This window comes from Zosterops lateralis, assembly GCF_965231275.1.
Source record: "Zosterops lateralis genome assembly, chromosome: 3".
Classification (NCBI taxonomy): domain Eukaryota; kingdom Metazoa; phylum Chordata; class Aves; order Passeriformes; family Zosteropidae; genus Zosterops; species Zosterops lateralis.
This window is the reverse complement of record NC_139764.1, coordinates 33,400,925-33,428,458: the sequence shown is the minus strand read 5'-3', so window position 1 is coordinate 33,428,458 and position 27,534 is coordinate 33,400,925. Positions and strand designations below refer to the sequence as shown.

Sequence of the window (27,534 nt, the reverse complement as noted above, 5' to 3'; positions counted from 1 at the left end):
CCTCTTTCACACACAGCTGGGAGTCTCTGGCATGTACCAGAGACTGTGAGCAGCAGCCAGCTTGCAGGGAGACAGGCATCTCCTGTGGGGGAAGAGTGCTCTGGCACGTGGCTGACCGCCATAGTATGTCACACATCTTGGAGGCCAAAAAAACCTTGACCTGTTTTACTCACTGCAACAAACATGACCTTAAGCAACTACAGCACCCTACGAGGATAAGGGAGAAACTGGCTGGGATTGAAAGAGCTCTGCTCTCCTAAGTAGCTGCCCCAAAGAATGGCAGCATAACAGAACAAGTGCCTCCTCTGAACTACAGGACAGACTACAGCCAGTGGTTTGATTTCCCTCTTCCAAAAGGGAATCCCCTTAAGCAGAAGACACAACTGAACCCAAGTCTCCTACATCCTAAATCAGTGCACTCACCACTCAGACCTTGAATAAAAATCAATTACCACCTCTGCTCCAGAAGAGCAGTTTTGTGTGGCATCCAATCCTTTGCAGAGTTGCATCCAACTGCTTTCTCAGTGAAGCTGCAAAATGACATGGATGGCACCGTAATTTATAGCCTTGAGGTGATATGCTGTTATGACCAGAAAAAATACAGAGAGTTTAATATTCTGCTAGCCCTCCTGCTGTAATTCAGCATCCCATTGATCCTCACCAAATAAAGATCCCTGAGGAAACAGGCACAGAAAATAACCGTAGTTTTAGGCAAACTTCATGTGGCTCAGGCTGAAGGTTTCCTGAGCACACCCCAAATCTAGCATGCACATTAGGACCACCTTCATTAAAACTTGGGGCACTTAAAAAATTAAACCATGCTCTGGTTATGCCAAACATGACCTGGACTTGTCAGACTCGTAGGTCTTGGACTGTGTTTTCCTAGTCGTGCCATGAACATCTCTATTTGCTCATTTCCATCCTGCCTTTGGCATCCCTGTGCCTGCACTCTCCGCCTGGCCCTGGCGGGCGCTCGGCCCCGGAGCACAGATGGCCGGGCAGGCCCGGGGCGCGGTGACACACCGGGGCAGGGGAGGGAACTCTGCCGCTCGCTCCCCCTCAGCGATCGCCTCCTGCGGGAGTCACCCCCGCTCCCCTCCGGGCCCGCTCGGTGCCCCCCGCCGCCCCCCGGCCCTCCCTCGGCCCCTTCGCCCGCCGCCCTCAGCCCGGGACGGAGCGGAGCGGGGACGGGAGGGGACAGAGACACAGGGAAGGACAGGGACAGCTCCCTGCGGGCGGGCGGGAGGGAGGGATGGAGGGGCTCAGCTCCTCTTTGGGGGAGCCGGGCCGGGCAGGAGGGAGGGATGCAGGGGGACAGCTCCCCTCAGACGGGACGGGAGGGAGGGAGGGATGGAGGGATGGAGGGGGACAGCTCCCCTTTGGGGGAGCCGGGGCGGGCAGGAGGGAGGGGAGGAGGGGGACAGCTCCCCTCTAGACGGGATGGAGGGAGGGATGGAGGGGCTCAGCCCCCCTCCGGATGGGTCGGGGCGCCTCGCCCGCTGGGGCCCGGGGGGCTGCGCCCTGTGACGAGCCCGGGCCGAGGCTGAGGGCGGGGTGTAGCCGCGGCCGTAATAAATGCGGCCGGGGCCGGCGCTGGCCGAGGGCTGTGTGCCCCCGCCGGGCCCCGAGCATGCAATGCCACTCCGGGCTGGTGCTGGCGCTGAGCTCGCTGCTGGGCGCGCTGGCGCTGCTGCAGCTCTCGCTGTACCTGCGGGTGCCGTCCCGCTACGGGAAGCACGAGGAGCGGCTGTGCCGGCCCCGGGGCCGCCTGCCCGCCCGCTGCGCCTGGTTCCTGCAGGAGCTGCCCTCCTTCCTGGTGCCCGCGATGCTGCTGGCGCTGCGCAGCCCGCCCCGCCTGGAGCCGCTGGGCTGCCGCCTGCTCTGCTGCCTCTTCGGCTGGCACTACTTCTACAGGTACAGGTACCGCCGCCGGGCACGGATCCCGCAGCCCCGCCTCGGGAAACACAGCCAGGGGAGCCGGGGCAGCTCCGGGATGGGCATCGCTCCCTCCCGGCTCCGGATGGACACACGGACTCCGCTGGGAGCGGAGGGACCCGCCAGTAGAGCATCTCTGCCCCGGCCCCGCCGCTGGGGGATGGAGCGGGTGGTGCTCGGGTGTTGGAATCAGGGGAGAGGATGGATGCTTTGGATGGTTCTCTTAGGGGGAAGGAAAAAAAAAAAAAAAAAAAAAAAAAAAAAAAAAAAAAAGTTTCGATAAGCCGAAGCAAAGGTTTGGATGGAATTCATCCCAGTATTATGTAAATGTACATAGGAAGCACTTGTCCGGGAGCAAAGCCACGGGGAGCCGGGAGCTCTGCCCGCAGCAAAGCGGGACTGCACGGGCGGTGGGTTCTTTGAGCTCAGTTTGTCCTTCTCACCCCACTACCGAACTACCGATTTATGTTGGTGGTTTTTTTTGTTTGGTTTTTTTTTTTTTTTTTTTTTTTGTTTGTTTGTTTTTTTTTTTCTCTTTTCATATCTTTTCTTTTGCGTATTTTTTTCTTTTTTTAGATACCTGGTCTTGTCAGAGTTAACGAGTGCTGTAACTCTGATTAATTCTGTATTTACTAATCAGGAGCTCAAAGAAATAGCAGAATTTTCATCCAGTGTTGGTGGTAACTTTGAAGAGACATAGCTCTACAGTTGTCACCCAGTTCTGCCACTCACTGGGACTTGGTTCTGGAGAATGTCACCAGAATCCATTTTCTGCTCCACTTTTATTTTCTGTGGAGTTCTTGCATGAGAAAGTTGAATTTTGGTTATCTGATTATGGAAAAAAAAAAGGTTTTATTCACAAGTGGTAAGTGCACGTGAAAATGTTATGCCATAACAAAACTTCTGAGGCAAAACCTTGACTTGATTTGCCGTTTTTCACCACCATCCCTATATCTGTTTTTTAGTTTGTCTCATAGAAATAGAAAACATTCTTGTGATATTTGATCAGAAATTGTTATTTGCTACTCAACCAAAATCAATATATTGAAAATCCAGTTGCAGGGTCTCTACAGATAGTTTAGGAATAGAAACTCGAGGCTGTTGTGGAGAAATTTAAAACAGAGAATGGTTTCTGGTGCTGAAACACTATTTTAGATATGTATTTGTTATCACTGCCATTGTCTTTGCTGCAGGACACAGCTGGAGGACACACCAATAATATATTTGGCTTCCAGAAAGCTAGATGTATTGATTATATGTAATTATGCAGAATTTAGTTTAATGCATTCTGTTATTATCAAGAATTTCTGATTGTTTGAGAAACACAACTATCAATGAACACCGCTGGACAACTAAAAGAAATGTTACCCTACCATAATGCATACATCTATTGACTCTGTGGCTTCTTTTCCAAATTTACTGCTGGGCTTAGGCAAAAAAACTGTGTTTTCATCTATTTTCTTTCCCAGACAGTTCAGGGATCTTCTCATCTGTCGCTGGGATATACTTCTCTTGTAAAAGCCCTCACTTCAACCAAGTCTGTATAAAACTTTTCTTTCTAATACAGCACGTTACTCCAATATTATTCTCACAGGCTGCAGCCCCTTCTCACACAAGCCCATCTGACATTCTGCTGAGTCAATTAATATTTGAAATGTTGTATTAAATATTAATACTCTGCTCTTATGTAAAAGAGCAGCAGAATCACAAACCAGAAGTTTTCCTGGGTTTTGCCTGACAATACTATAGGACAGACTTGTCCTTTGGGGGATCCTTAGTAGAATGACCTATGGCCACATGGCTGAGTTTATTATTAGAGCCTTATTGATGACATTAAAGTTTTAACAATTAGCACAGCTAATTGTTTTCTACAATTTCTAGCAGATAGGGTAATTTATTGTTACAGAGAAATTTTTAGCCATTAGCACATCTCACAGTTAAACAGAATTTCTGCAGCTTTCTTATTTTCTAGACTTTTTAGCTACTTAGACTTTTTAGTTAATTGGACCCTCTGAAGATTGGGTCAAATTCTTAGCAATCAGTAAATGACACAATACCTGTAATCTGGATTAAGCCTTTAACTAAGAGAATGGGATTTACTCAGTCCTTGGAGGAAGATGACAACAATGGAGGAGACATCCCTGACCACTGGGCATTCACAGGTTTTGTAATCCAGAATCAGCTCCAGTCTAAGCCTACCTGCAGCTCCTGGATTTTCCAGGCAGTATTTTATGGGATATTAAGCTTCCCTGTTCCATGCTGAGTGCCACCACATCCTAGTGACAATGCTGATGGGCAAGCTGCCTTATTGCAGAGCTGAAAAAGGGGTAGAAAGAAGTGCACTTATGTATTATGTGGACTTGCATATTATGCCTGTTTGCCTATAAAATGATGTTGAATAAATAATATTACCAAGGGGTACTGGTGACCCTGGATTAGAATGTTCCATTGCCATACAGGGTTTGAAAAGAGATTCAGTAGTCTGACATAACAGTCAGGATCTAGTTTGATTTTTTTGGGGTTTTCTTCTAGTTTGGTTTGTTGGGTATTTTTCATTTGATTATCTTTACTTGGAATAATCTAACAACAGTTTTAAATACTTCTGTGATTAAACTTGACTGCAAGGATAATGAGTAAAGCGTTCAATCAATCAATAATAAAAATGCATTTATCTAATGGATGTAGCCTACTGCATTTTCTGACTTCAAAATTTTGAAATGAATAAAAGTGTTTCACTCTAAATTATAAATGTATTTTGTTAACACACTCCTACTTTTACTACTGATCATCTGGTGTCTGTATTTAAGCATTCCTCTATGTTTGTATGAAGCAGTTTCTTTGTATATTGTTGCATAATTTAGTGACTTCTTTCTCTCCACAGAGAAGCTTTTATAACTCCTAATTTTGTCTCATCTACTATAGCAAACATACATGAGGGAGGGAAGTTTTTGTTAGAGGTATGCTCAGAAGGACATTATGGTCCATAATGGAGAAACACAGACTTTGAAAGGACTGCTTTGCTTAGCTATTCTACCTTCCTTTATGGTCTAGCCAGCTGTGTTGCCCCAATAGCTTCTTTTAGACCAAAGCACATATTTCAGAGTAACTTCATGTCTTGATCTGAAGACCCCTGAAAATGAAAAATCCATCCTTTTTAAATGGAGAAATCCAGTGTTTTCTTTGGTAGTGTTATCTTCTGAATTCTTTTACCCTTACTTAAATATGTTTAAAATGTCTTGCTTAAATTTGCCTTGCTTAAATTTGATTTCCTCCCTGTGGACCTTGCTCCTTCCATCCACCCTGTGCTAATTTAAAGCACTCCGTAGTGTCCTTCACTATTTTCTTGCCATGGTATCACTTACACGGTACTGGATCATGTTTTAATATACTTGTTAGAGGGCTGTAAAGTCCTCTGTCAGAATCAGTTTGATCCAGATAATATCGGAGCACACGATCATATTTCTGGTGCATTAATTACTGCACATGATGTGGTACTTAGGGCTGAATTTATGGGTTTGTGGTGGATTGATGCCAGATACAGGGGAACAGACATTACCTGATCTGACACAGAGTTAGAGTAGTGCAGACACATGATACTTCATCCAACATGAAGCTGGTCAGGATAAAATTACTTTTTCATAAATTTAGGAACAGGTTTAAGCCAGCATAATTAACTTGTTCTGCTTTTGGATGAGGTGTCAAATAGCTACAATATTTTTTTTATTTAAACTGAGGTATCCTAAACTAGATTTATAACATCACTGAACCAAAGCAGACGGCCCTCAATGCAAGACATTTTTTTCCCCTCTCAGTCCTCAGATAATTTCTTTGGCTTTTTTTCCCTCTCCTTTTTTTTCCTATATCCATTTCCAAATGAAGACATCAGTGTGTGATGTCTAATACAGTACCAGAGTTGTAGTAGCATGTCTAGAGAGAACATTACTTTCCTGTTCCCCCATCCTACTTGGATGTTTACACATTGGGAGAGCACTTTTCTGTTTGGAGTCAGAGAGGGATACCCTGTGTTTCCAGGCTACTTAGAACACTCTGGAGCTGGTGTAACCCGGATTGTAACCAAGGTTACAATCTATCGCTCCTTAGGAGTGGGTTTTGTTTATATCTCTGCATTTCTTTCCTTTTAAAATAAGGGGTTTTTTTTAATATGGGCACACTGCTTAGAAATGCTGTCCTGCCCACCTTAGTATTCACTGGTTGTCTAGAATTTGTGCCATGAGCCAGCTTAATCAGTGGTAATTTTGTATTTATTGTCAGGTTCTTGAGGAATATGCTGGAGGGTTGAAAGGACCATCACTAAAGGAAAGTGAGTCAATGCTGATGGTGCCTCATTGACCAGGACTTTAGGAGACCTCTGTGCTTGCCCAAAGGAGTCCTGTGAGCCAGTTCTGGCAGGTGCTGACAGAGAGGGGAGATGCTCACCGGGGTGCCCACTGCTGGCCAAAGAGCTGGTCCTATTCTAGTGCTGCCTGGAGCAGAGACTTTCTGCTCCAGGGGTTCAAGGGGGAGCTGGATGGAGCCAGGAGACCTCCCCTCCATCCTGCCTTCCCCAGTGGCCCCTGGTGAGCCGTGAGAGCAGGAGGATTTCTGCCTTTCTCTGCCGCCGCTAGGCAGCAGCCTCTCTCTTTGTGCCTTTCGGGGAGGGATGGAGGCAGGCTGCTGCTACTGCTGCTGCTGCTGCTGCTGCTGCTGCTGCTGCTGCTGCTGCTGCTTCTGAGAGGAGAAGGAAGGGAGGAATCCCAGCCCTGGACTCTTTGGCTGCTCTCCTTAGTTAGCCAGCTCTTTATTAGCACAGCACGGCGTGAATTTAATCAAATTCAAATGCTCTCCAGTGCTAAAGACAACGTTCTTATAATCGGAATTGTTTGGAATCTGAAAAAAAAATTCGAAATTTGAGTTTTCACGTCTGTTTTCAGTAAGCTCATAGGGTCTTCACTTTCACTAGGTAGGTTCTGTGATGGTAGGGGCCTCCAAAAGTGATGGGGTGGGAAGGCAGAGAAAAGGAAGAAGAAAGAGAGAGAAGAAATGACTGCCAAGTCTTCCATCTGTATGTGCAATCTCTGTGGAAAGCTGGTCATGAGCTGAAAATGATGAGTGGTGTAAAGTGTAAAGACAGGGTTCTGTATTTGCCCCTTCTGTGCTGCCCTTAATAGCTGGGGCACAAGTAATTTAAAGAGACATTTCAGTTTCAGTAACCGCCTAGAATTACATATTTACTTATTTATTTTCTTCTCTTGCAACTTTGTTTCCAAGCAAGTAAAACCTTTGTTTTCTATTTTACTCAGTTAACATGTTAACAAACCAAGCTGCTGTTTTCATTTCTGAAGTGCACTGAGGTGAATCTGAAAGATTCTAAGTAAGGCTGCTCTTTGAGATGCAGCTGGATCCCCAGACTCCTCTGACTGGAGGTGGCCCATTTGGTGCACCTGTAGCTGGTTTTCTACAAATTAACATATTTCTAAAAAGATCAGGGAACACAGAATATTGTGGCAAGAGAATGAGAAATGAGGAGCATTTGAAAACTGCATCCTCACATAAGTTTTTAACACTTCCTTTGGCCAGTTGCCCTGTCTCTGGAACTAAGCTGGGGGGAGAAAGAAAAATTCTCTTGCTCTCCCCTGGCTCTGCAGAATGCAGAGTACCTGCCTGTGCTGCCTGGTTGGTCAGGCAGGTGCTGTGTTTACCTGGACACACCTGGACTGGCCCTGTTTTCAAGTAGGAACACTTACTTTTGATCAGTAAGAAAAGCACCTCAAGCCTCCAGAGAAATGCTGAAATGACTTACTCCAAATGAGTAAGTCATTTATAAATTAATTTGCTCATAATTTTTAGAGGTATTCTGTATTAGTTCATACAGAGTTTTAATTATGTTTTCTGAAACATGAAGTGGATAAACAGAAATTAGATTAAGTTTGAAGGATATTTATATATTTAAGTGGTACTCTCCTTACTAGTAGTGAATATAACCAAACCAGATAATAACCACCAGGTCCAACAGATCCAACCCAGAGATAATTTTTTCCTCCCACAGAAATAGTTATTTTATTATTTGGTCTTAGAAAGTTACCATTATTAAGTGTCAATAACTAAAGACATTTTTATTGTTGACCTCTTGAAACCTCTATAACTAATCTCCCAATACAAAATCTGCAGGTATTTCACAAGTAACAAATCCTGTTCTCTTTTCCTTCACCTTGATGCTTTGGAATAGACCCTGACCAGATTCCTTTTGGCCTTCACCAGCTACACAGTAGCACATTTGCATCCTCTCTCCTGCTGTTTGGCCTTGGCAGTAATTCTAGATCTGTCAGCAATATCCATAACAGAGGCTGGCCATTTGCTCTGCTTCTTCTATGTATTCCTTGCTCCCCAGTCATCCCAGTGAATCATAATTCATCATCCCAGCTAATACGTAATTTCTTCTCTTCCGTGCAAATACTCGATTCATTTTTATCTAGGTTCCTCAAATTAATGTATTAATAGCCAACAAAAGCGTCTCTTCAAATGCTTTGCCTCAGAATTGTAAAATGCTCACGTACCCAGTGCTGGTGTGGAGTTTGCTTCCTTGCAGTCTTCTTTAGCCTTGTGAAATACCTTCCTAATTCTGCTCTCAAAATAGAATACTATCTGATTTCCTTCCTAGTAATTAGCACAAAATAATCCCATGTATACCCTCCTTTCCCAAGGGAAAGTGGGCTAACATTACAGAAACCTATCGTTTTTCCCAGCCTAAATTGCACCCATGTGATTTTTCTTTTTGTCTCTTGGTCTTGAAGTTTTTCTGCAGAGATAACTCAAACCTTTTATCACTTCTTTTCAAGACAACGTGCCTCTTAGGAGTATCTTTGTATCTGATGCCAATACACTTGTGCTGTTTTGTTATTACCAGGCAGCTTTAAATGCACTAAAAGAGTATTCATGCCTGCCCTGAGACCTCACTGTTGCTGTTAATTACAAAATTAACAGCACTCACCTAATTAACACCACACTTGGTGGGTGTCAGTCCAGCTGCTCTGCAATTCCAGGGCAGACACCTGAGTCCCAGCCACCAGGACATCACCCAGGCACAAGAAGGTTCCTCTGATCTCACCTGTGTGATGTTTGATCCCACTAAGAAAGTTAAAGCACTTGCTATCCTGTGAGCTTAGATCCTTATAGGATTATAACATTCTGAGCTCCAAACTCCACTGGGCTTTGTTAAGACTGCCAGGGGTGTAAGCATCTGGATTTGCATTACCACATTCCCAGTGTTGATATCAGAAAAGCAGAGTTATAAAGGGTTACACTAAGACAGAGGCAGAAAAAAAAATAAACTATATATAGGAGTTTCTGTAAATGTTTTTACTTGAAAATAGTAATGTTTTTACCAAAGAAGAAAATTATTTGTTATAATCATGATAGGTCTGTAGTATTCCCTTATTTGGGCTACTCTTTTAAGTAGGAAATAAAAACCAAGGGAAAAGTGTTAAGGTCCATTCCATATGCCCAGTGGAAAATTTGTTACAGATCTTACTCCATCAAGATCCACAAATATGACTTTTTTTGATTTCTTATCATAGTAGGGGCTGCCATTATGGAGGAGGTAGGACTTTTTTACTAAGCCAATAAATATTGTTTGACAAAAGGACACACTTTAATAGCCCCTTGGTGTACTCAAAAACTTCTATAATTAGGTAATTTTCCAGTTTTATGGAGCTCTGTTAAAAAAAAATAAAATAAAATTGTGAAATAACCTCCTAGTAGTATGATTATAAATCAATGTCTATCCCAGACATTGCATATTTCCCTTGGTGTAAACTATATTCTTGGTATCTCCTTCAAAATTAGTTTTGGTCAAGAATGGTTATGATAAAGAAATACTTTCAAACTTAAATTAAGAGACAATTCTTCAGTTATACACATTGAAGTGTCCTCCTCTGTCCAGAAATTGATTTAAATGTGGCAGGTGAATTGATCAGTAGGGTGATCCTTACTGAATTTGGTCAAATAAGTAAATACATGTGCAGCTACACCCATTTAAATGTAAGAGCTGCATTACTCTTTGCTGACCACTCAGCTGACATTCTAATAATTTTTGCAACAGCTCATTGTTACAACAATAGCAATGGGATTTTTTTTTTGTTATAAACCCAACAAAACAAAACCGACAAAACTGAGTCAAAATATTCCATGTAGGGAAATGGGAAAAAGCAGCTCATAAGAAGAAAAAAACCACTACATTTTTCTACAGGTCCAAATTTATTTTAAGAATCAGCTATTTATACCTAGCTGTGAATTTTTGAAGCCAGGTATAAGATTCCATGTTTTGCTTACAACAGTGCTAGAGTTCACCAACTTAATCCAACATCTGCCATGCTGGGAGACTGCCTCCCAGAAATGGCTCTGGAAAATGTCACCTTATCAAGGTTGTCTGCTAGAGAAAGAGGGTTTGCCTCGGGGAGATGCTGTGGAACAGATCAGTTTCCAGGGAAGACTTTGCTAAAGCAGATCCTGAGGCAGAGTGATGACCTGCAGCTCTTTGATGTATTGGTAAAGATGGGCTGGGTGAATTTCCCACAAAGCCAAGTCTCCTTGCTCCAGGTAGTCATGCCATCATGTGGGCAGGAAGGCTACAGAGAGCTCTGGATAAGTTAGCTGGGCTACCCAAAGAAGTGCAGCCACGTTAGCATGGTCTCCTGCTAGAGATGCACATGCAAACACCTCAAAGACAGTGTATTCCTAAGCCACTTTCCAGTGACTCCTGTCACACATTTGGGGTAGGACAAGGCATGGACCTCTATTTCACTTCTGCTGCTCCTTAGAACAGGAGAAGAAGAAATACTGAGAAATGACAGAGAGGAAGAAAAGTACTTACATTACGCTGTTGAGGGTTTTTTTGCCTGTTTGCTTCTCTTTAGAACCTTTTTTTTTTTTTTTAAGAACTATTAAAGCATTCACATTTTAAAACTTGGCCCAGATTAAGGTTGCTAAAGTGAGACACGTCTCTGGCTCTTCCTAGGGAAAGCAATTTAAACTTGGCGGAGTTGTCTGAGAGATGCGTTTGTATCTGTTCAAACATAAAGGTCGTCAGCTAACATTTTTAGAGTCTGTTCCTCTGGTTCATCTGAGGCTACAAGCAGGACCACAGCACGTGAGCCTGCAATCGAGCCAAGTATGCTCTAGGTTGGCACTGTAGAGACAGAGCAAGACTTTTCTGGCTGCTAGGATAATCAACAGGAAAGAAGTGGTCTCCTAGCTGGAGTTCTGGCAACATGGATTAGGAAAAATACAACCTGTCTTGAATGCAGAGAAATAACAACCACTGTGAGGTTTACAGTCAGGGCTACAAGGTGAGAAGAGACAGAAAGGCTAGGTGAAAGAGGGCAGGAAGAGACAAGTAGGAGAGTTGTTAAAAACAGCTAGGTCAGTAGTAGGGTAGGAGTGAGAAGAAATGGGAAGAAAAAGCTCATGATGTGAGAGGGCAATATCCAGGTATCAAGAGACAGCACTGACACTGCTGTGTGATTCACTCAGCAGCTTGCAGTGTTAGGGAAATCTTTTGACATATTTTGCAAGGAAACAAAGACAATTGTGACTCAGAATCAGCCCATGGCACTTTTTCCTTAGGAAAAAAAAAAAAAAAAAAAAAAAGGGCTTCTAAGTCCTCTGATTATTTTAATGTAACACAAACTCAGGATCTGACCTGGTCACTTCAAATTTTGTTCCTTGTGTGTGTGTGTGCTGCCATAAGTGCCATGAGATCATAGAGGTTCAGTATGTTGGCTGGATATAATCTGACCAAGATTTAATGTCGAATAAAGATAGATTACCATTTGTCTGTCTTCCTTTGGTCATTTCTCAGGCTCACAGGGACAATTTATGGAAAACAATGACACTTTATCTGGTAAGTGCAGTCATAAGAGCACAGATCCATGCATCCTTAGATTTTGTGCCAGTTTTCATGTAGAGGCATCCTTCTGTTCTGCTCACGATCTCAACCTCTGTGAACTCTTAGAACTCTCTGCTCCAGCAGAGCAGGGAACTTTTTGAAGTGCACAGCATAGTGTCTGATTAAGTTACTCTGGCATGTATTTCACACTTTTGGCAGACTCCCACAGTTTAGCAATAGGAACAAAGTGATCTGTTTTCATAAATATCAAGTGATTATTTCTGAAGAAGAAAAGAGGGAGATACCTTTGGCTGGCTAAGGCTTTGACACACTATTCCTTAGATAAAACAATGAATATTCTCATAACCTCTAAGTACCGTTGCCCTTTAGATGGTATCAAGTAGTAGAGGTAATCATGAAGCACTGTGAGATCTGCACATTTGTCATCACCACAATCCATCTAGTCAAGTTGAACTTTAATCCCCATACAAGTAGTCCTGTCCTCTAATCCCCATGAAAGTACAAATCTGGTCCAAGTTTAATTAGAGTTTCAACTGTGATAGCTGGCCTGGTGCTGAGTTCATCAGAGCCTCTCTCTGACCAAAATAGCACTATGTTCCCATTCCCAGGCAGTTCCTGGCCACATACAGTCCTCAAATTTTCTTCTCATTCTTGATGGGCATTTGTCTGGTCTGTCCTTAACAATTGCTGCTTTTTGAGATTCCTAGTATGTTCCAATGCTTCACTGCCTTTCCCTAATATCTAAGCTGCATTTTCTATACACCTGTTCAGGCCTGTTGCTTCTTATTGTGTTCCCAGTAGAAAAGAAGAATGCTTGACTCCTTTCTTCTTTGCAGGAGTTTTTTATACCGTTGCAGATTGTTATGATGTCTTTCACTGGTTTTCTCTTAGTTATTTTAAAGAACCCCTGAGTCCTTCAGTCTTTCTTCATGTTACATTTCCTAGATAACAGTTGTTTTTCTTTGGGCTGCTTCCACTTTGTCTTTTATAGAGAGCTGGACAGAGTATCATTTAAGTTCCTACTACTGTCATGCAAAGGGGAAAGATTATCTCAGGTGGCTCCGACAACATGCCCATTCCCACAACACATTTTAACATTTGCCATTTTCACAACAGCCTGACATCAGTGGCTCATGCTCAGTTTGGCACCTACCAGCATGCCCTCTCCTATCCAGACCATTTTTCAGCTCGTCTTCTACATTTGGTCTTAGTTAAGTGTAGTATGTTGCCACTGTCTTTATTGAATTAAATCAACTATTTTAAAACTATCAAATAAGTATTTCAAGACTATTCTAAACTCTGGCCTCTATTCTTGGTGTGTTCAGTATCTCTCAAAGCTGTGTCAGCCACAAACATGGCAAATATTTTTTCCCCCAGAGGCAAAATATTAATGAAAAAGCTTCTGAGTAGTACCAGAAAAGTCTTTTGCGGAACCTCCCTCAAAAGATCTTTCTAGTTTGATAGTAAACAATTGTTAACTATTCCTTGATATAATTTTTCAATCAGTTTTGCAGCTACTTAACATCCTCTAAACTAGGAAACTCCAAATTACTTGTAAGTTTGACATGGAAGGCAGTGTAAAAAATCTAAGGTCAAGACACAGGACATTGTCTGCTCCTACCATCCCTGTCTTATAATATATCCAATTTATGTCAATTCCTTCACTCAACAAACCTATTTCATGAAAATAGGGTTACCTAAGTTACATATTGAAATGAGTCCTGTCTCCTGCTGTAGCAGATATGCAGGACTCTGAGTCAAAGAGGCTGTTACAATTATTACTGCTTACACAAGGAGTCCATCAGGCTGCACATTTGCACTCCACTGACTTGGCTGTGTAATGTCTGAGGACAAACTGCGAGTTTGCAGGGGATGGGACTTATGTCAGCAGGGATCTGTACAGGGGGCATATTCCCTTTGCTCTCTTAGCTCCACTTTGCCTTCTTTGGCTATGAAAAAGTACTTTAAAAAAAAAATCCCCATCTTCCAATGAATGCCCAATTTGACAAGGGATGGTGAGAAAAGTATTAATATCTGGTTCATCTGGCTCTTGTTTCAGTTGCCTTTGGTTAAGGGCAGTCAATCAATTCTTCCCTTTGTTTAGTTCAACTCTCATTCTCATCTCCTTTCCACAAAACAAACAAAAATGAAAAATGAAAAAAAAAAAAAAAAAAAAAAAAAGTGGCTGGGTAATAGCAAATGAAAATAAAATAATATTTTAAATTAAGAATATTTCGAACCTGTTTGGAGTTTAGACCAAAATAGAAACATTTAAGAAACAAAAATGCTGGTATAAATGTATACTGAGTGTAATTTGCTGATGGATTATGACTTGCTGAGGCAGCTTGATATTGCACCAAACCCAGCAATTCTTGGTGTCCCTTTAAAAAATGCATAATAATTGAAGTACAGTGTTTTGACCCTGTATCTGCAAATCCAGTATGATGCTTTTCATTACTGAATGCCTTTTTACCAGAAGAATTCTCCTTTGTTGGTTCTGTCTAGATGCTGGTAGTCTCTGGGAGATACCAGATTTTCTAGTGACATTTTCAGAATTAATGGAAGAAAACCAAGAGGAGTAATGAAGTAATTTATAAACAAAATTGCAAAACACTTTTGAAACCTGGCTGCTGTTGCAGTGAATTTAGAAGAGCAAAAATTTTTTCCTTGGAGTCAAGCCTACACAATTCTTCTCTACTAATTAAAACCAAATACCCTTTTTAAGGTCTTATTCTTTTCCTTTTTCCTAATTTGTTTTCCAACTACTTATATCTTATTAAATATAGCACACCTAACAGTATCTATATGCAATATGAAGAGCACTAAGCTTTATCCATAGACTATATTTATCCTTCTTACTTTGCTTAATGCACAGCATTGCTTACAATTTATATCAATCGATGAGGCATTACTGACTAGTTCTAGATGGTCACAATGACTAGTTCAGGTGTTTATAATGTTGGAACTGTGTGTTACATAGCTCAGATTCCTTAAGTTTATGCAAGGTTAAATGCATCACATTTTTTTTTTCTTCAACCATTGACAATGATGCAGAAGCACCATTTTTAGCCTTTCCCATCAGATACACATGCTTTTGAAAATATTTTTTTCTATAATCCCCCTTTATTCAAAGGCAGTTGCAAGAAAATGAGCTTTTCTGACCTGCCACCAAGGTTTCAACTTGAAGTCTGTTTTTAGCTCTGTGGCCACAAGTCAAGTGCAGTTGCTGATTCCTTTGACTGTTCTGCAAATGCTGTCACCCAAGGTGTCAGCCTTCCTGGCACAGCAAGTACCACTCTGGAGCTTTACTCATAAATGCTGCTGTTAAGCAACTGCTAATCTATTCTAGAGAGTTCATCATCTTTGAGATGTTCAGTTTGTATAAAATGTTAGATGAGTCATGAGACATTAAGAAACCCTGAAGGTGTCACGCTGGATTAGAGCAGAGGTCCTTTCACAGCACTCTGTCTTGGCCAAGGCCAGGGTCAGATCATTCAAAACAAAATGCAGTAAATGGTGTCCAATTGTCCTCAGCAGCTGCTACCTTCTGCCTCTCTTCAATGGAATATAATTTATCCCCTCAAATATAAAAATTAATATTAAATCCAAATCTTTGTCTTCTCTTTATTAAAGAACCCGCCTTTGTCTGTAATTTCTGATTATCCCCCTTCTCCCAGTCCTACCTAGCTTTTAACTTCTGTGTTTTTTCTATATTACATTTAACAGAAATTTCATTGCATTCAAACTAACTTCCTTTCAGTATCAGGACAACTATTGGTCACAGCTATTCAGCTCTCTCAAATGAATTATTTTTAATAATTATTATTAATTATTGCGTTATTTTTTATCTCAAAGAAGTTTATTCTTATTAATCTTCAGTACAAGTTCAGCAGCCCCCACGGTTCAGTATGGCAGTCTCTTAAAAGTCTCTTCTCATTTTGCCACTGAATCCTACTGTGTTTCTGATGTCTTTGCATTAAATCAGTGCTGCCCAGGCTTTCTCTTTCCCATTGCCTTTCTTCTCAAGAACTTTTTGAAACCCAATTATGGTGCCATGTATCTCAGGGTTTCCTCAGGTTTTTTCTCAGGTTTCCTTCTCCCATCCCTTGATCAGATGTGTGCCTCTATCTCTTGCCCAAGAAAGATGAGTGTGCTCCTGCCAGAAGTCTTCATCCAGCCCTGGACCTGATACTTGGAGACCACAAGGAAAGACTGTGCCTACAAACAGGCTTCAGGCTGGATGAATCTTGGAAATGAACCACAAACATCCCAAGGATAGTAGATTGAGCCAATTTTTTTAGATAGAATCCTCAGAAATTAACCTGATATGGCAGGTTTAGTATTGCATTATACAGCTGAATAATAAGATCTTTCAATCATATATCTATCTTTCTTATTTCTTAAATTACAGCCATCAAAATTTGTTCAAAGACCTTTGGAGGAACATGGAAGGAAGGAATTTTGCATGTAGAAAAGTATTGCTGTCTTAGAAAAGAGAGCTCATTCCAACTTTGTTTCTGTCATCACTAGAGAAATAAATCTTCACGATGAAAATAAAAAGATAGTTCTCTTGCTCCCCTCACTGACTCTGTTCAGTGATTTAAGATGAGCTTACAAACTGGGCCACAGTCCAGGAAGTGATTACAGTTATCTGATGGTTTCACATTGTCCCAGTGATGCAGGAATGAGGAACATTCCTGCCCCAGTCAGGAAATGTGCCCTGCAGCTGGGATCACCCAGTGGCACTCATAGTCACTGCACACCCCTTGCACTGGTGGGCTCCTCGGGCAGCTCTGGCTGGATATCAGCTCCAGAAAAAGAACTCAGCTCCTGAATTTACAGTTTCCTTACACCAGGAGGTGAGATACAGCTGCAATACAGGAGATGAGGTCTGCTGTCTGTCCTGCACCTGCAGTGGGTATTGCCAGAGGCTTAGTGGGCAGTCCATGATTCCTGCCTGCTGGCATTGCTGGTGTGTCCCCTGAGTGTAGCCCAGACTTTGTTCCCAGCCTATGACAGAGCATGTCTCACTGTGCAGACCCTAACAAAAGGGACATGGTCCACCCTGCACAGTACAAATAGCTGTTAATAACCTACTTTTCATCTAAATATTCCTGGCTGATGACGTTCTCAGACTGTTGCAGAGTAAGTGGGGAAGGGTAAAGCATCTCAGGGTAGGATGTTTGAGGAGAGGAATATGACAGGTGAGGAGTTCCTACCTGCATTGTGATGCTGGGGCATCTGTAGGTATGATGAAGGAGGGCTAAAATGCTTAATTTCACTTTTGAAAGTATTTTGGAGTGTTTTGTTTTAGTTTCCCTTTAAACTGATAGCAAATTAACCTGCTGCTTGGAACTGAACATTTACCCATCACATTTGTTTTAACCCACTCTGAGATAACTGAAAATTTTTAATTTGCCACAGGAAAATTAAGTGCCAGATTGTGTCCTGGCGTGGGCTTGACAGTTTTCTCCTATAAATATTCAATGAGAATTCGTGTAACACAACACAAAACCAGTAAAAGTTTAAAATTACCTCAGAGTGCATTTAACGTACAAATAACCTACAGAATGGGGCTCAGAAAGTATGTGCCGACTAATCAGCAGCAGATGTCTTTGGGACATCTAATTTGACATCCATAACTCTCCAGAACAATTAGAGGCTCTGTGTAAGGCATCACAGCCACCTCAAATAGAAGTCCATCATGTTTATGAACAACTTGAGGCTTTGTCCAAGTGGTCAGGTATGCCAAGGGTGCCAGCAGGTCCTCAGTAATGTGATTCTAGTGACAACCTCTGGTGTCAGTTGTTGGTGCAAATAGAACTGGTCTGTGTAATCTCTCCAGGTTTGGACACCAATCTTGTCAATCTGTGCACAAGACAGATCAAAAGTAAACCCATGGTTTGATAACAGGCCAGGTCCTTTCACGTCTGGCTGGTTTGTGGTTGGTGTAACACAAATCACAGGGCTTTTCTTATCACCTGAGATACAGGTATTTGTACAAATGAGAAAATGAAAACAATCCCATAAGGAAGGAGGTGCAGCAGAGTCCAGAGAACTGTCTTCTACTTAGAGAGGTCTTTGTCTGAGAAGATACCAGTAGAGTGGTGAGAACTGCAGAGAGCACGTCAGCAAAGAGTTTTCAGGGAGTCGGAAAAGAGACTGCAACATGGGCCCTCAATGGAGCAGGGTGTCTCACCTACTGCATGATTCCTGCAGCAACTGCACAACACCCACCTGTCTGTGGAGTGTTTTTCATTGTCAGCTCAGTGTACCCATGAGCTGGGAGGGCCCCGAGGGCATCACCCTCATGGGAGGGCCTGGCTGCATGCCCTGACCTGAGCCACCAGCCCTCCTGACCTTCTGTATGTCTGGGTGGGACAAGTGAGGAACCAGAGTACGTGAAGCCCTGGCCATGGAAAAGTGGTTCTCAGTGGTTCTCAGGGTCTTTGGCACATTGGCTCATCCTCACCAGGGATTCAGGGCAGGCATACAAGGAGTACAAAAAATCCCTGCAAGGACTCAGAGCATTCCTGGCCAGAAGAAGTCCATAACTCTTTTCTGGAAGGTGGCCAGGGTCACAGGGGATGGACCAGGAAATTCAGACTGTGCCCCAGCATGAGCAGGACAAAGTTGGGTTATGGCCAGCACCTGCTTTCAAGGAGAAAGGCACATCAACCCTGCCCACCTTGCAATCCTTCTGCTTCCTAGTCCTTTCATCATCCTGGTTAGACCCAGAAGGAGGCCTGGTGGAGAGGCACAGGTGGGCAGACACAGCAGGAGGCTGGTGGCCCACAGCCTGGAGGGAGCCAAGTGTCCTCCATCCTTGGCACCCTTGACCCGGCTGCCCCAGGTGTAAAACACCTTGAGTTTTCAAGTGACAAATGAGCTGTTGCTGTCTGAAATACTGCATCTGGAGAGGAGAAGACACAGCAGGAGCATAAACATCTCTGACTGACAAGCTGTTGGAGGACTGACAATCTACTCTTGGTGGATTATGGTAACATTTGTGAAAAGATTTCCACCTTCTGTGGAAAGAAGAGCAAACCTATACTTTCCCTTGGTTTACATGAGAGTCTCTGGAGTTTTCAAGAAGCTGGACTAATACCTTTAAGATGAAATTTGATGCAATGTCAAATGATTTTCTCTTCAAAACCTGTTCTTTTGGAAAATAGATGGGGGAGAAAATGAATAATTCATTACACATTCATTTAAAAAGAAGCTGTTGGCAATGGCTTAGTCAGATGCAGTGCCTTTGGCTGGTAAAGATAATAAAGGAGTAATGAATTAGTCATCAATACTGCAATGAAAGTAAAAGGTCAAATTTGTCATTGGACTAAAACAAAAAGGCCAGATTGGTTCTGTTTTTCTAAAATGGTGGTCTTCAGGCCCCCTTTGATTTTCACACTGCAAAATACTTCCAGCAGACCTCCAGACTCTTCCATGGAACATTTAAACCTATTAAATGCCCCTGCTTTATCTCTGTTGCTTTTTCAAATCTCATCAGGAATAGTTTGTGCACCCTCAACTAGCCATGTAGTACAATCTGATACAGAGAATTGAATCTGGCCTCTGGTTTTACAGACCCACAGAGATTTCCTTGGGGAATTTGTTCCACAACAAAGATTCTTGGATGAAATCCTGACTCGGATTGTCCAAACTGCTATGAGGCAGGATTACAGTGATGCCAGGATTTTACTGCCTCAACAACTAAACAAAGCTGGTGCCTCCTGGCTCCCCTGCCATTGTACTTTTACTTTGCATGCAGATTCCTTCTGTCCTGCATGCACCCCAAGGTACAGAGGTCTGTGGCCTCCTGTTACTGCAGGATAAGTCACCTTTCAAGGATCTATGACCTCTATTCTGCAACAGCAACACCAGGAAGCAGCATGGAAACAATCAGTTTTCCTGGGACCTGAGAAACTTCTGTTTGCATCAGCTGTAAAAACTCATAGGCTCTTAAACCTGACTGGTTTTGGCAAAGGACAAAGCAGTGCCAATCCTACTTGAATCTGCCGTATAAATTCACCTCCTAAACTAGTTTTGTGTGGTTTACATCATTCCCTCTTCTATACAATTTGCTGTCTTCAAGCCTGCATTTGCAAGTTTCACACTTTTTCTCCTAATTGTTCAGGTCAAATTTGTCAAAATGACTTCAACAGCAGATCAGAATACTAAAGCTGACCTTGGCTACTCATAACTCCAGCATCATATTCCCAAAGGGCAAAACCAGTGATCATTGTTAACATTACTCCAAAGAGCATTCCTTTCCACTCTAATAAATATGACAAATGTGATAGCACTATCTGAAGAATATTTTCCATTTCTCTTAGCTCTCTCTTTCTTTAAAAATTTTTAGCACTTCTGCATCACAGCTGCCTTAATTACTGAAAATACGTCTTACCTTGCTTTGGAAAGCAGTGAATACATTAACATGTTTCTGCTTGTACTCTGCTTACTCACCTCCAGACACAGGATGATTTAATCTAGATTTATAATATTATAACATTTTATGCCTCAGCTTGCTTAAGCTGACACTGGTAACATGGGATGTGAATTACTTAACAGCAGTGCTTATATACTGGTATGATGAGCACTATCCAAAGCCCAAGAAGGCAAAAGAAAGAAATTAAGAGTGTAGATTTTACCACTTACGGAACTTAATTGGCCAGGTAAGAAATACATACTAAAAATGAACATAACTTCTTTGTTTCACTCTCACAGGGATGACATGCATTGTCCAAAGGGTCAAGGGGGATACTCTCACCTGAAGCAAATATATATATAAATTAAAACTATACAAGCACCAATTATTTGCTCACAGAGATGTTAATGCTACTGTTAGCATAGCTGTTGTCTAAGAAAGCCCTAGGTGCTGTAGCTGCATGGAAATCTTGATGTTTAGCATATTAAGCTTAGGCTGTAGCTCTTCTTATTTTAAACAAAAGCGTGAAACATGGAGGGGAGGCAGGGACTGGAGGCAAAGCAGCTCCCCAAGCAGGCAAAAACAGTGCTCTGACATGGGACAGGACAGAGCAGGACAGAGCTGTTGAGTGTTAGAGATGCATGTGGGTCTCTTTCTGAGTGAAGTGGGAGAGGCTGGGGAAGGGGATTACATCTCAGGCTCTATACTGCAGGGGGTGAGAGAGCCAGAGGGGTCTCAACACTGCCTTCAACTCCATCTGCCACCGTGGGTTAAAGCCCTCAGGGAACGGTCATGTAGCGGGATCAGGAATGTCTTCTCCTTAACAAGACTCCTCCAGGACGCTCAATCAGTTGCTCATTGCAGAATCATTATTGCAATGGGTACTGCCCCTCACAAACATCAGTGATGTCTGAACATCATTGTCCCCATGTCCCTCCGCAGCAACCAATCTTTGCTTGGCCCACTGGAGCATTAAATCAAGTTTTAAAATGAAATTGCTATTTGTGGGCATGAATTCCTCATTTTCATCAGGTGTAGAGAAAGGTACAGAGACATTCTCAAAGCATCAGTGAATCTGAATGAGTTTTCTACCTTCCAATCTTGTGTGCAGTCCTGAAGGACCAGAAAAAGATGTGTATCTGTAGGATTTCATGTTCCTGTTAATTGCTGATCTTATATTGTTGCAGTTATTTTCAAATTTTTTGTCTTTATTGTCCTATTCTCTACTTTGTGCTTTGTTCAAGTTTTTTTCCTTACAGCAGAGAAATTGCAAATACAATGTTATCATGAGCAATGTGCTGACATTTTTTTCTTATCTACCTTAGGACATTTATTTACCCTTTCTTCACTAGAGGCAGACCTTTCCCACTGCAATTGCTTTTCTTTGGCATGTTATTCTGTATCTATAATGGCTTCCTCCAGGGGTACTACCTGATTTACTGCGCTGAATACCCAAACGATTGGTGCACCGACATCAGATTTACATCAGGTAATTACAGCTGCAGGATTCCCAAGATCTAATCTCCAAGCAATTTGTAAGCATTTTGAATTATGTCCTAATCTTCAGTGAACATGTGAGCCGAATCTGTTGTGATGGAAATAAGACCTGCCTGCTGGCCCAGATAAAACAAGCAAATGTGCAGTAACTCCCCTCCTTTTTTTTTTTTTTTTTTTTTTTTTTCTGCTGGGCAGACACCTTTGAAGGTATATGATGTTATGTGTTAGTCTTAAATGATGAGTCTTGTTTTACGACACCTCTCCAGAGCCTCCTGCTGCTATGGGCCATGGAGATGCAATCTCAGGCCCCAGGTGCCTGGGGTGTGCCCCCAGCAGTGGCTGTGTGTGAGTGCAAGCTGTGGCTTTTTCTTCCCTGCCAGGGAGCCTTGCACTTGATGCAGCTATTCTGAGTGAGACAGAAAAGGAGGGCAAAACCCCAGCATGAATGAGGCTTTAGGGACAAAGAGCTCTTTTTTTCTCGTGAAAGGCACAGGGGAAGATTAGTGATCACGCACAGTCTGGTTGTATGTTAATGCAATTCCTTTATATTCTGTGACTTAATAGCCTGGCTGGATTTCACCCTGTAAAATCCTTCAGAGAATAACTGAACAAGAGCAGCTAGATGGCATTACAATTTGGTACTGTGCAGAGAGTGTTTTTTAAATGTAAACATAGAAATGAGGATTTTGAGAAATGTGGAGGTCTGAGGAAATGTTTTGGATATAACAAGCACAAACTAACCAAGGTACCCTGTTTCAGACTATGGATGCAAGTTCAGTCTTTTCAGACAGCATCCCATATTAAAAATTCTGGACATTGTTTAGTAAGACCTCCCATACCAACACAGAAAACACCAAATCACCTAATTTGTATGATAGATAAAACATATATTTAATGTGGGGGAAAAAAAGGAAAAAAGAAAATCAGCATTAGCAGTACTTGAAATATTAAAGAAAAAACAAACAGTATATTATTCCTCTACAGACCAACTTTCTGTTGCTACTTCAAGTGTTGAGGGTTTTATCAGCATTTAGTCTTTTATCTATACATTGTAGTGCACACACTATTTCTTTTCTTGCTTTCCAGTCATTGTCAGAGGTGGATTTCTCAGTGTCCAATGTGGCATGAAACATAGGGCATGTCACCTGCAGACTTTCTCAATCAAATGCCTATGGTTTTTCAGTTAAATGGAATCTGATCAATGGATCACTTTGGCCAGATAATGTCAGCATCCTTCAACCTGCTTTCCATCCATGCCCATAGCTCTGTCCAGGCAGCCTCACTGGCAGTGGACTGAGAGGTGCTGAGATGTAGGTTCCTTTTATGGCTCCAGTGATGCGCTGGATAAGTTTGTGTCTCTGTGTTTCTCTTTCCTCAGCACTAAAATGAGAGTATTATTGGTACTTGTCCACAGCTCAGTGCTTACTCTGCAGTAATGTCCACAGCTGTGGCTGGCTGTCATCAGCTGTGCTGTCCATGGGCTACTTTGTGTCCCCTCTTGAGTATTCAATAAATGAGTTGAATTGTTATTCTGAAAAAAAATCTGGGCCACCTGGGCCACCTGGGAAGTTCAGCTGAAAGTGCTCTGGTGTCACCAGTCACCTGTGCTTCCCCTGTTCAGTAGTCTTCTTGGTAGCAATGGATCTTTTGACTTGAAAAATAATCCACCCACCTCACATTATAACCCCTATCTGTCTGCTGCAAAGACAAACCTCACACATGAGCTTGAGTAAGGATATCTAGACAGAGCTGTCTTTCTAACACATTTCTTGTTGGTTTCTTAGGCCTCCTCTTATTTCTGCTGGGAATGGGAATCAACATTCACAGTGACCTCCTGCTGCGCCAGCTGAGGAAACCCGGGGAAGTCACTTATAAGATTCCTCAAGGTATATTCTTATCCCCCACTTCCTTGAAGGAAGTAGGGCAGCAGAATAAATAATGTTTTCTGGCTGAATTCACAGGAAAGTGACAATAATGGCAGAGAAGCTGGTCTTGCACAGGTACTTGGTTCAGCTGCAGGGAATGGTGTGAGCTGGCTTGCAGCAGCAGCAAGAGTATCTGAAAAACATGAACTGGGAGGAGAGATTTTAGGAAATTGGCTGGTGATTCTGAGAAGATTGAAGTGGGACACAGGAAAAGGATTTTAACTTTGCAAAAGGCAGCTACAAAGAAGGAAATAGGCTTCTCCATGCCCAGAAAGGAGTAGTAGTGGACTTCTTACTGTGCAAAAGGTGGATTCATACTGTAAACTTTAGGGGGAAATAATAACACCAAGGATGCAAGGTGCTGAATTGCCTTTCCAGGAAATGTCTAGCTCTATAGAGCAATATGGATGGGGATCCAGGAATTTCTTAGGCTTGGTACTGACTCTTGCTGGCTTGTTATGGATGGTGATTTGTCTCTCCCAGAGTTTATCACCTCCAATATGTACCTGCCTCTTGTAAATGTTGCAAAAAAACTGAGATCCAGATTTTGCATTTCACAAAGATGGTGAAGTTGCAAAATGTTTTAGGGCATAAAAGAATTGACTAATGCTAATTATTATAGTTTAAATCTAATAATGGTCTTTCTTAAGTTATTTTCCAAATGAAAATAAATGCTTGTGAAAGTGCTGGAAACACTGAGTCAGAACCCCCCTTGATTCTTGTATTTATACAAGAATTTCAAGCAAGATCCCCCTTTGGCATGGCTCCACTGGCTTCAGGGAAATGTGTTTAGGTTGCTGCTATGGGCTGAATAAGAAAGGGTACAATTCTGCTGACTTTATGTGAAAGAACCTTCCATGTGCAGATGACTCTAAAATTTAAATATTTTGTCTGTTGCTGCAGGAGGACTGTTCACCTACGTTTCTGGAGCAAATTACTTTGGAGAAATTGTGGAATGGTTTGGTTTTGCCATTGCAACCTGGTCCCTACCAGCCTTCGCCTTTGCCTTTTTCACTCTTTGCTGCATTGGTCCACGTGCTTATCACCACCACAGGTATCAAACTGCTCCTTGCCATATGCTGCTACTTCCTCTTGGAATGCAGTTTACAAAATGCTAGGGAGGACCAGAGCCAGGATCTGGGATAAAAATGACATTTAATGCCATGTACAGGAGGTATATTGGCCTATTTGTGTGAGGCAGGCAGGCAGCTGCAGCCCCTGTCAAGTGGGCCTGGCCTGACAGTCATTTCATCCAAAGTGAGCTGCATCACTGCTCCCACCCTGCTAAAGCCTCTTTTTGCTCAGCTTCATAATTGTGAGCCTTACTGAAGTTTTCCTTGCAACCTCTGCACTCCTTTGGAGTAGATATGCTCTGAACTCCTAAAATTTCTACTGTAGACCTGTTAGAACCTTAACAGTATTATCAGTTAATTAAATAACCAGGTGTAGTTTCCAAACTGCTCTTTTGCAGAGTAACACACTGAGATAACAAAGAAAGGCAGCTTGGAGCAGTTTTAAGGTTCCTCAGCTGATCTGTATTGAAACTGTGCAGTTCCCTCTACGTATGCAGGTTCACTGTCTTGCTTATTTTCTTTCAGGTACTATCTCAAGACATTTACGGACTATCCAAAATCAAGGAAAGCCTTGATTCCTTTTGTTTTTTAATGATTGAAATACGGACTCTTTGTTTTGTTTTTATAGGATTTTTTTTTTTCAATTCCTAGTTTTAATGCTAGTTCTGACTATAATTCATTGTATAGATCATAACCCAGGATTGTAACAGACAAGAAGGTAATTTGGAATGGAAATTCTTGTTTTAACTAGAGGGGAAATTGCAGATAGCTGTGGGCAAAAGGACTCCCCAAAAAACATACTTGCTTCTCAGAAAAATAAATATGTAACTGCATAGACATCAGAGAAAAAACATTGGCTAAATATTGTTGGAGAAAAGTAGAAAGTAAGCCCATTACTTTGGAGGAAGTCTTCAGCAGCCACTCCAATTTACAGCACTTTTGCAACTGCTTCTTCCTGCCTCCACTCTGTAGCACACATGCCCTTGCTCTGCTGGCATTGCCCTATGTGTTGCCACGCTTTAAACCAGAGAATGGGTCTCATTTGCCCCCCAAAATTACTCAGCCTGTTATTTTTCGTCTAAAAGTCATTTTAACTCCCAGAAACACAATGTAACAAGAGGGAGCTGTGCTGGCACAAGGCTGGGAGCACAGTGCCAGGGCACAGAGGTGAGGCGAGGTACATGGAGATGGAAGTTGGCACTCACAAGCACAATGTCTGTGTTCCTTCCTTAAGCATTACTTTCCTCACTGTCAGATGATTAATCTTCAGCCATCAGGATTTGTTTTTTAAGTGTACTTTGTTATAGCAATTGCAGCTGCATTAGCATTTCTTTTCTCTTGCAAATCCAGATTTTTTTTCAGAATAAAAATTTTTCCACTCAAACCCACTCAGTTGTTGTTCATAAAAAGATTTGAAATGGTGATGTGTGACAAAAATTACAACAAATAAAAAACTGTGTTGAAGAAAATGTTCTCTGACACTGGCAGTACATTTTGTCTGTGGAAAATATTTTCAGATACTCTTATTAGGAAATGATGCAGAGATAATATTGAATTTTTACAAAAAGACAGAATGCCTCATCCAAATTTCAGGGTAGTTAGGAATTTTCAAAAAAATGTCATTAACCTGAATAGGAAGAGATGCCCCCTTGGATGCTGACAGTTTCAGTTAACTTTTAGAGCATAAAATCCTGCTAAGAATTATGCTGAGTAGCTAAAAAGAAAAAGACCAGACTGCACACATGGAATATATGGCCTGCTGTTGGAGTAACCTGATTGATTGTATGCAATTTCCTCCAAAACACAATAAAATTTATGTTAAACACAGAGCTGTGTTAGCCTATAATTTACTATTTGCAGAAAAAAAGTCTCTGTGACATTGCTTACCAAGTTCTGTTCACAACAGCTTCTTCCTTCTGGACAAGCTCTCCCTTCTTTGCTCATGTTTTAAATCATCTTCATTACCCTAGAGCAGAGCAGCCAGCTGAGGCTGGGTCCCACTGTACAGTCTCTCTACAGCCCACAGGAGAGCCATATGTAGGCAAAGGTAAGGGAGGCAGAAAATAAAATGCAAGCAAAAATGTTGTTGCATGGGATGACACTTTCTGCATTAGCACCACAAATGTGTTTTCCTTTGGTTACCTTATTTAAAGCAAGGCTGGAGGCAGTGAGGATACCAGGCTGGAGAGTATGACCCCTTCTCCAGGGAGTGGATGCTGAGTGGGAGCAGCAGCCATGCTCTCCAGAGCTCCTCCCCTCAGCATATCCTCCTTGATGATTCCTCCTTGCAATTTTTCCCTCCAAAGCCTCACAAGTGATGAGGGAAGAACTAGCCCATGAGTGCCAGTGTTCCTAGCTGCTGTCTTCTCCGGGGGAGAGCAGGGACCATGCTCTGTCTTACCCTTTTGACCAGAACAGGACTTGTGCAGCCTTCTCTGTTCCTCCCACCTACCCCTCACATCCAAACAGGACTATTTCCTGCATTTATTTTGTCTTGCTTAATATGTGCACCAGATAGATTGTTATTGCCACTGTCTGTCCCAGATACCAGTGCATGGAGCTGGGGGCCAGAGTGGGAGAACTGGTGCTGGTCCAAGGTAGGAGATACCTGCCTGCAGGCTGCAGGGCCCCACAGCCTGAGCACAGGGTGCTGAGCACAGGGTGCCTCCTGGTGCTGGATGCCTTGCAGAAGTAACTCCGTCCTCTCTGTCCTGGGCCTTGGACATGTTGCATGGAAAAACGTTGGTTGCAGGCAGGAAAGGAGCACATTTTCCT

At 42.4% G+C, this 27,534-nt stretch overlaps 1 protein-coding gene across 1 annotated transcript; it reads left to right on the top strand.

Annotated features, from left to right (window-relative positions):
* Positions 1-1,630: 1,630 nt before the first annotated feature.
* SRD5A2 (steroid 5 alpha-reductase 2) lies at positions 1,631-26,058 on the top strand (the record flags this gene model as incomplete). The annotated part of the gene is made up of 5 exons (XM_083858297.1): positions 1,631-1,914; positions 21,590-21,753; positions 23,546-23,647; positions 24,590-24,740; positions 25,285-26,058. 5 exons carry the CDS (start codon positions 1,631-1,633, stop codon positions 25,349-25,351), a joined length of 768 nt encoding a protein of 255 aa, XP_083714423.1. The 3' UTR covers positions 25,352-26,058.
* Positions 26,059-27,534: the final 1,476 nt, after the last annotated feature.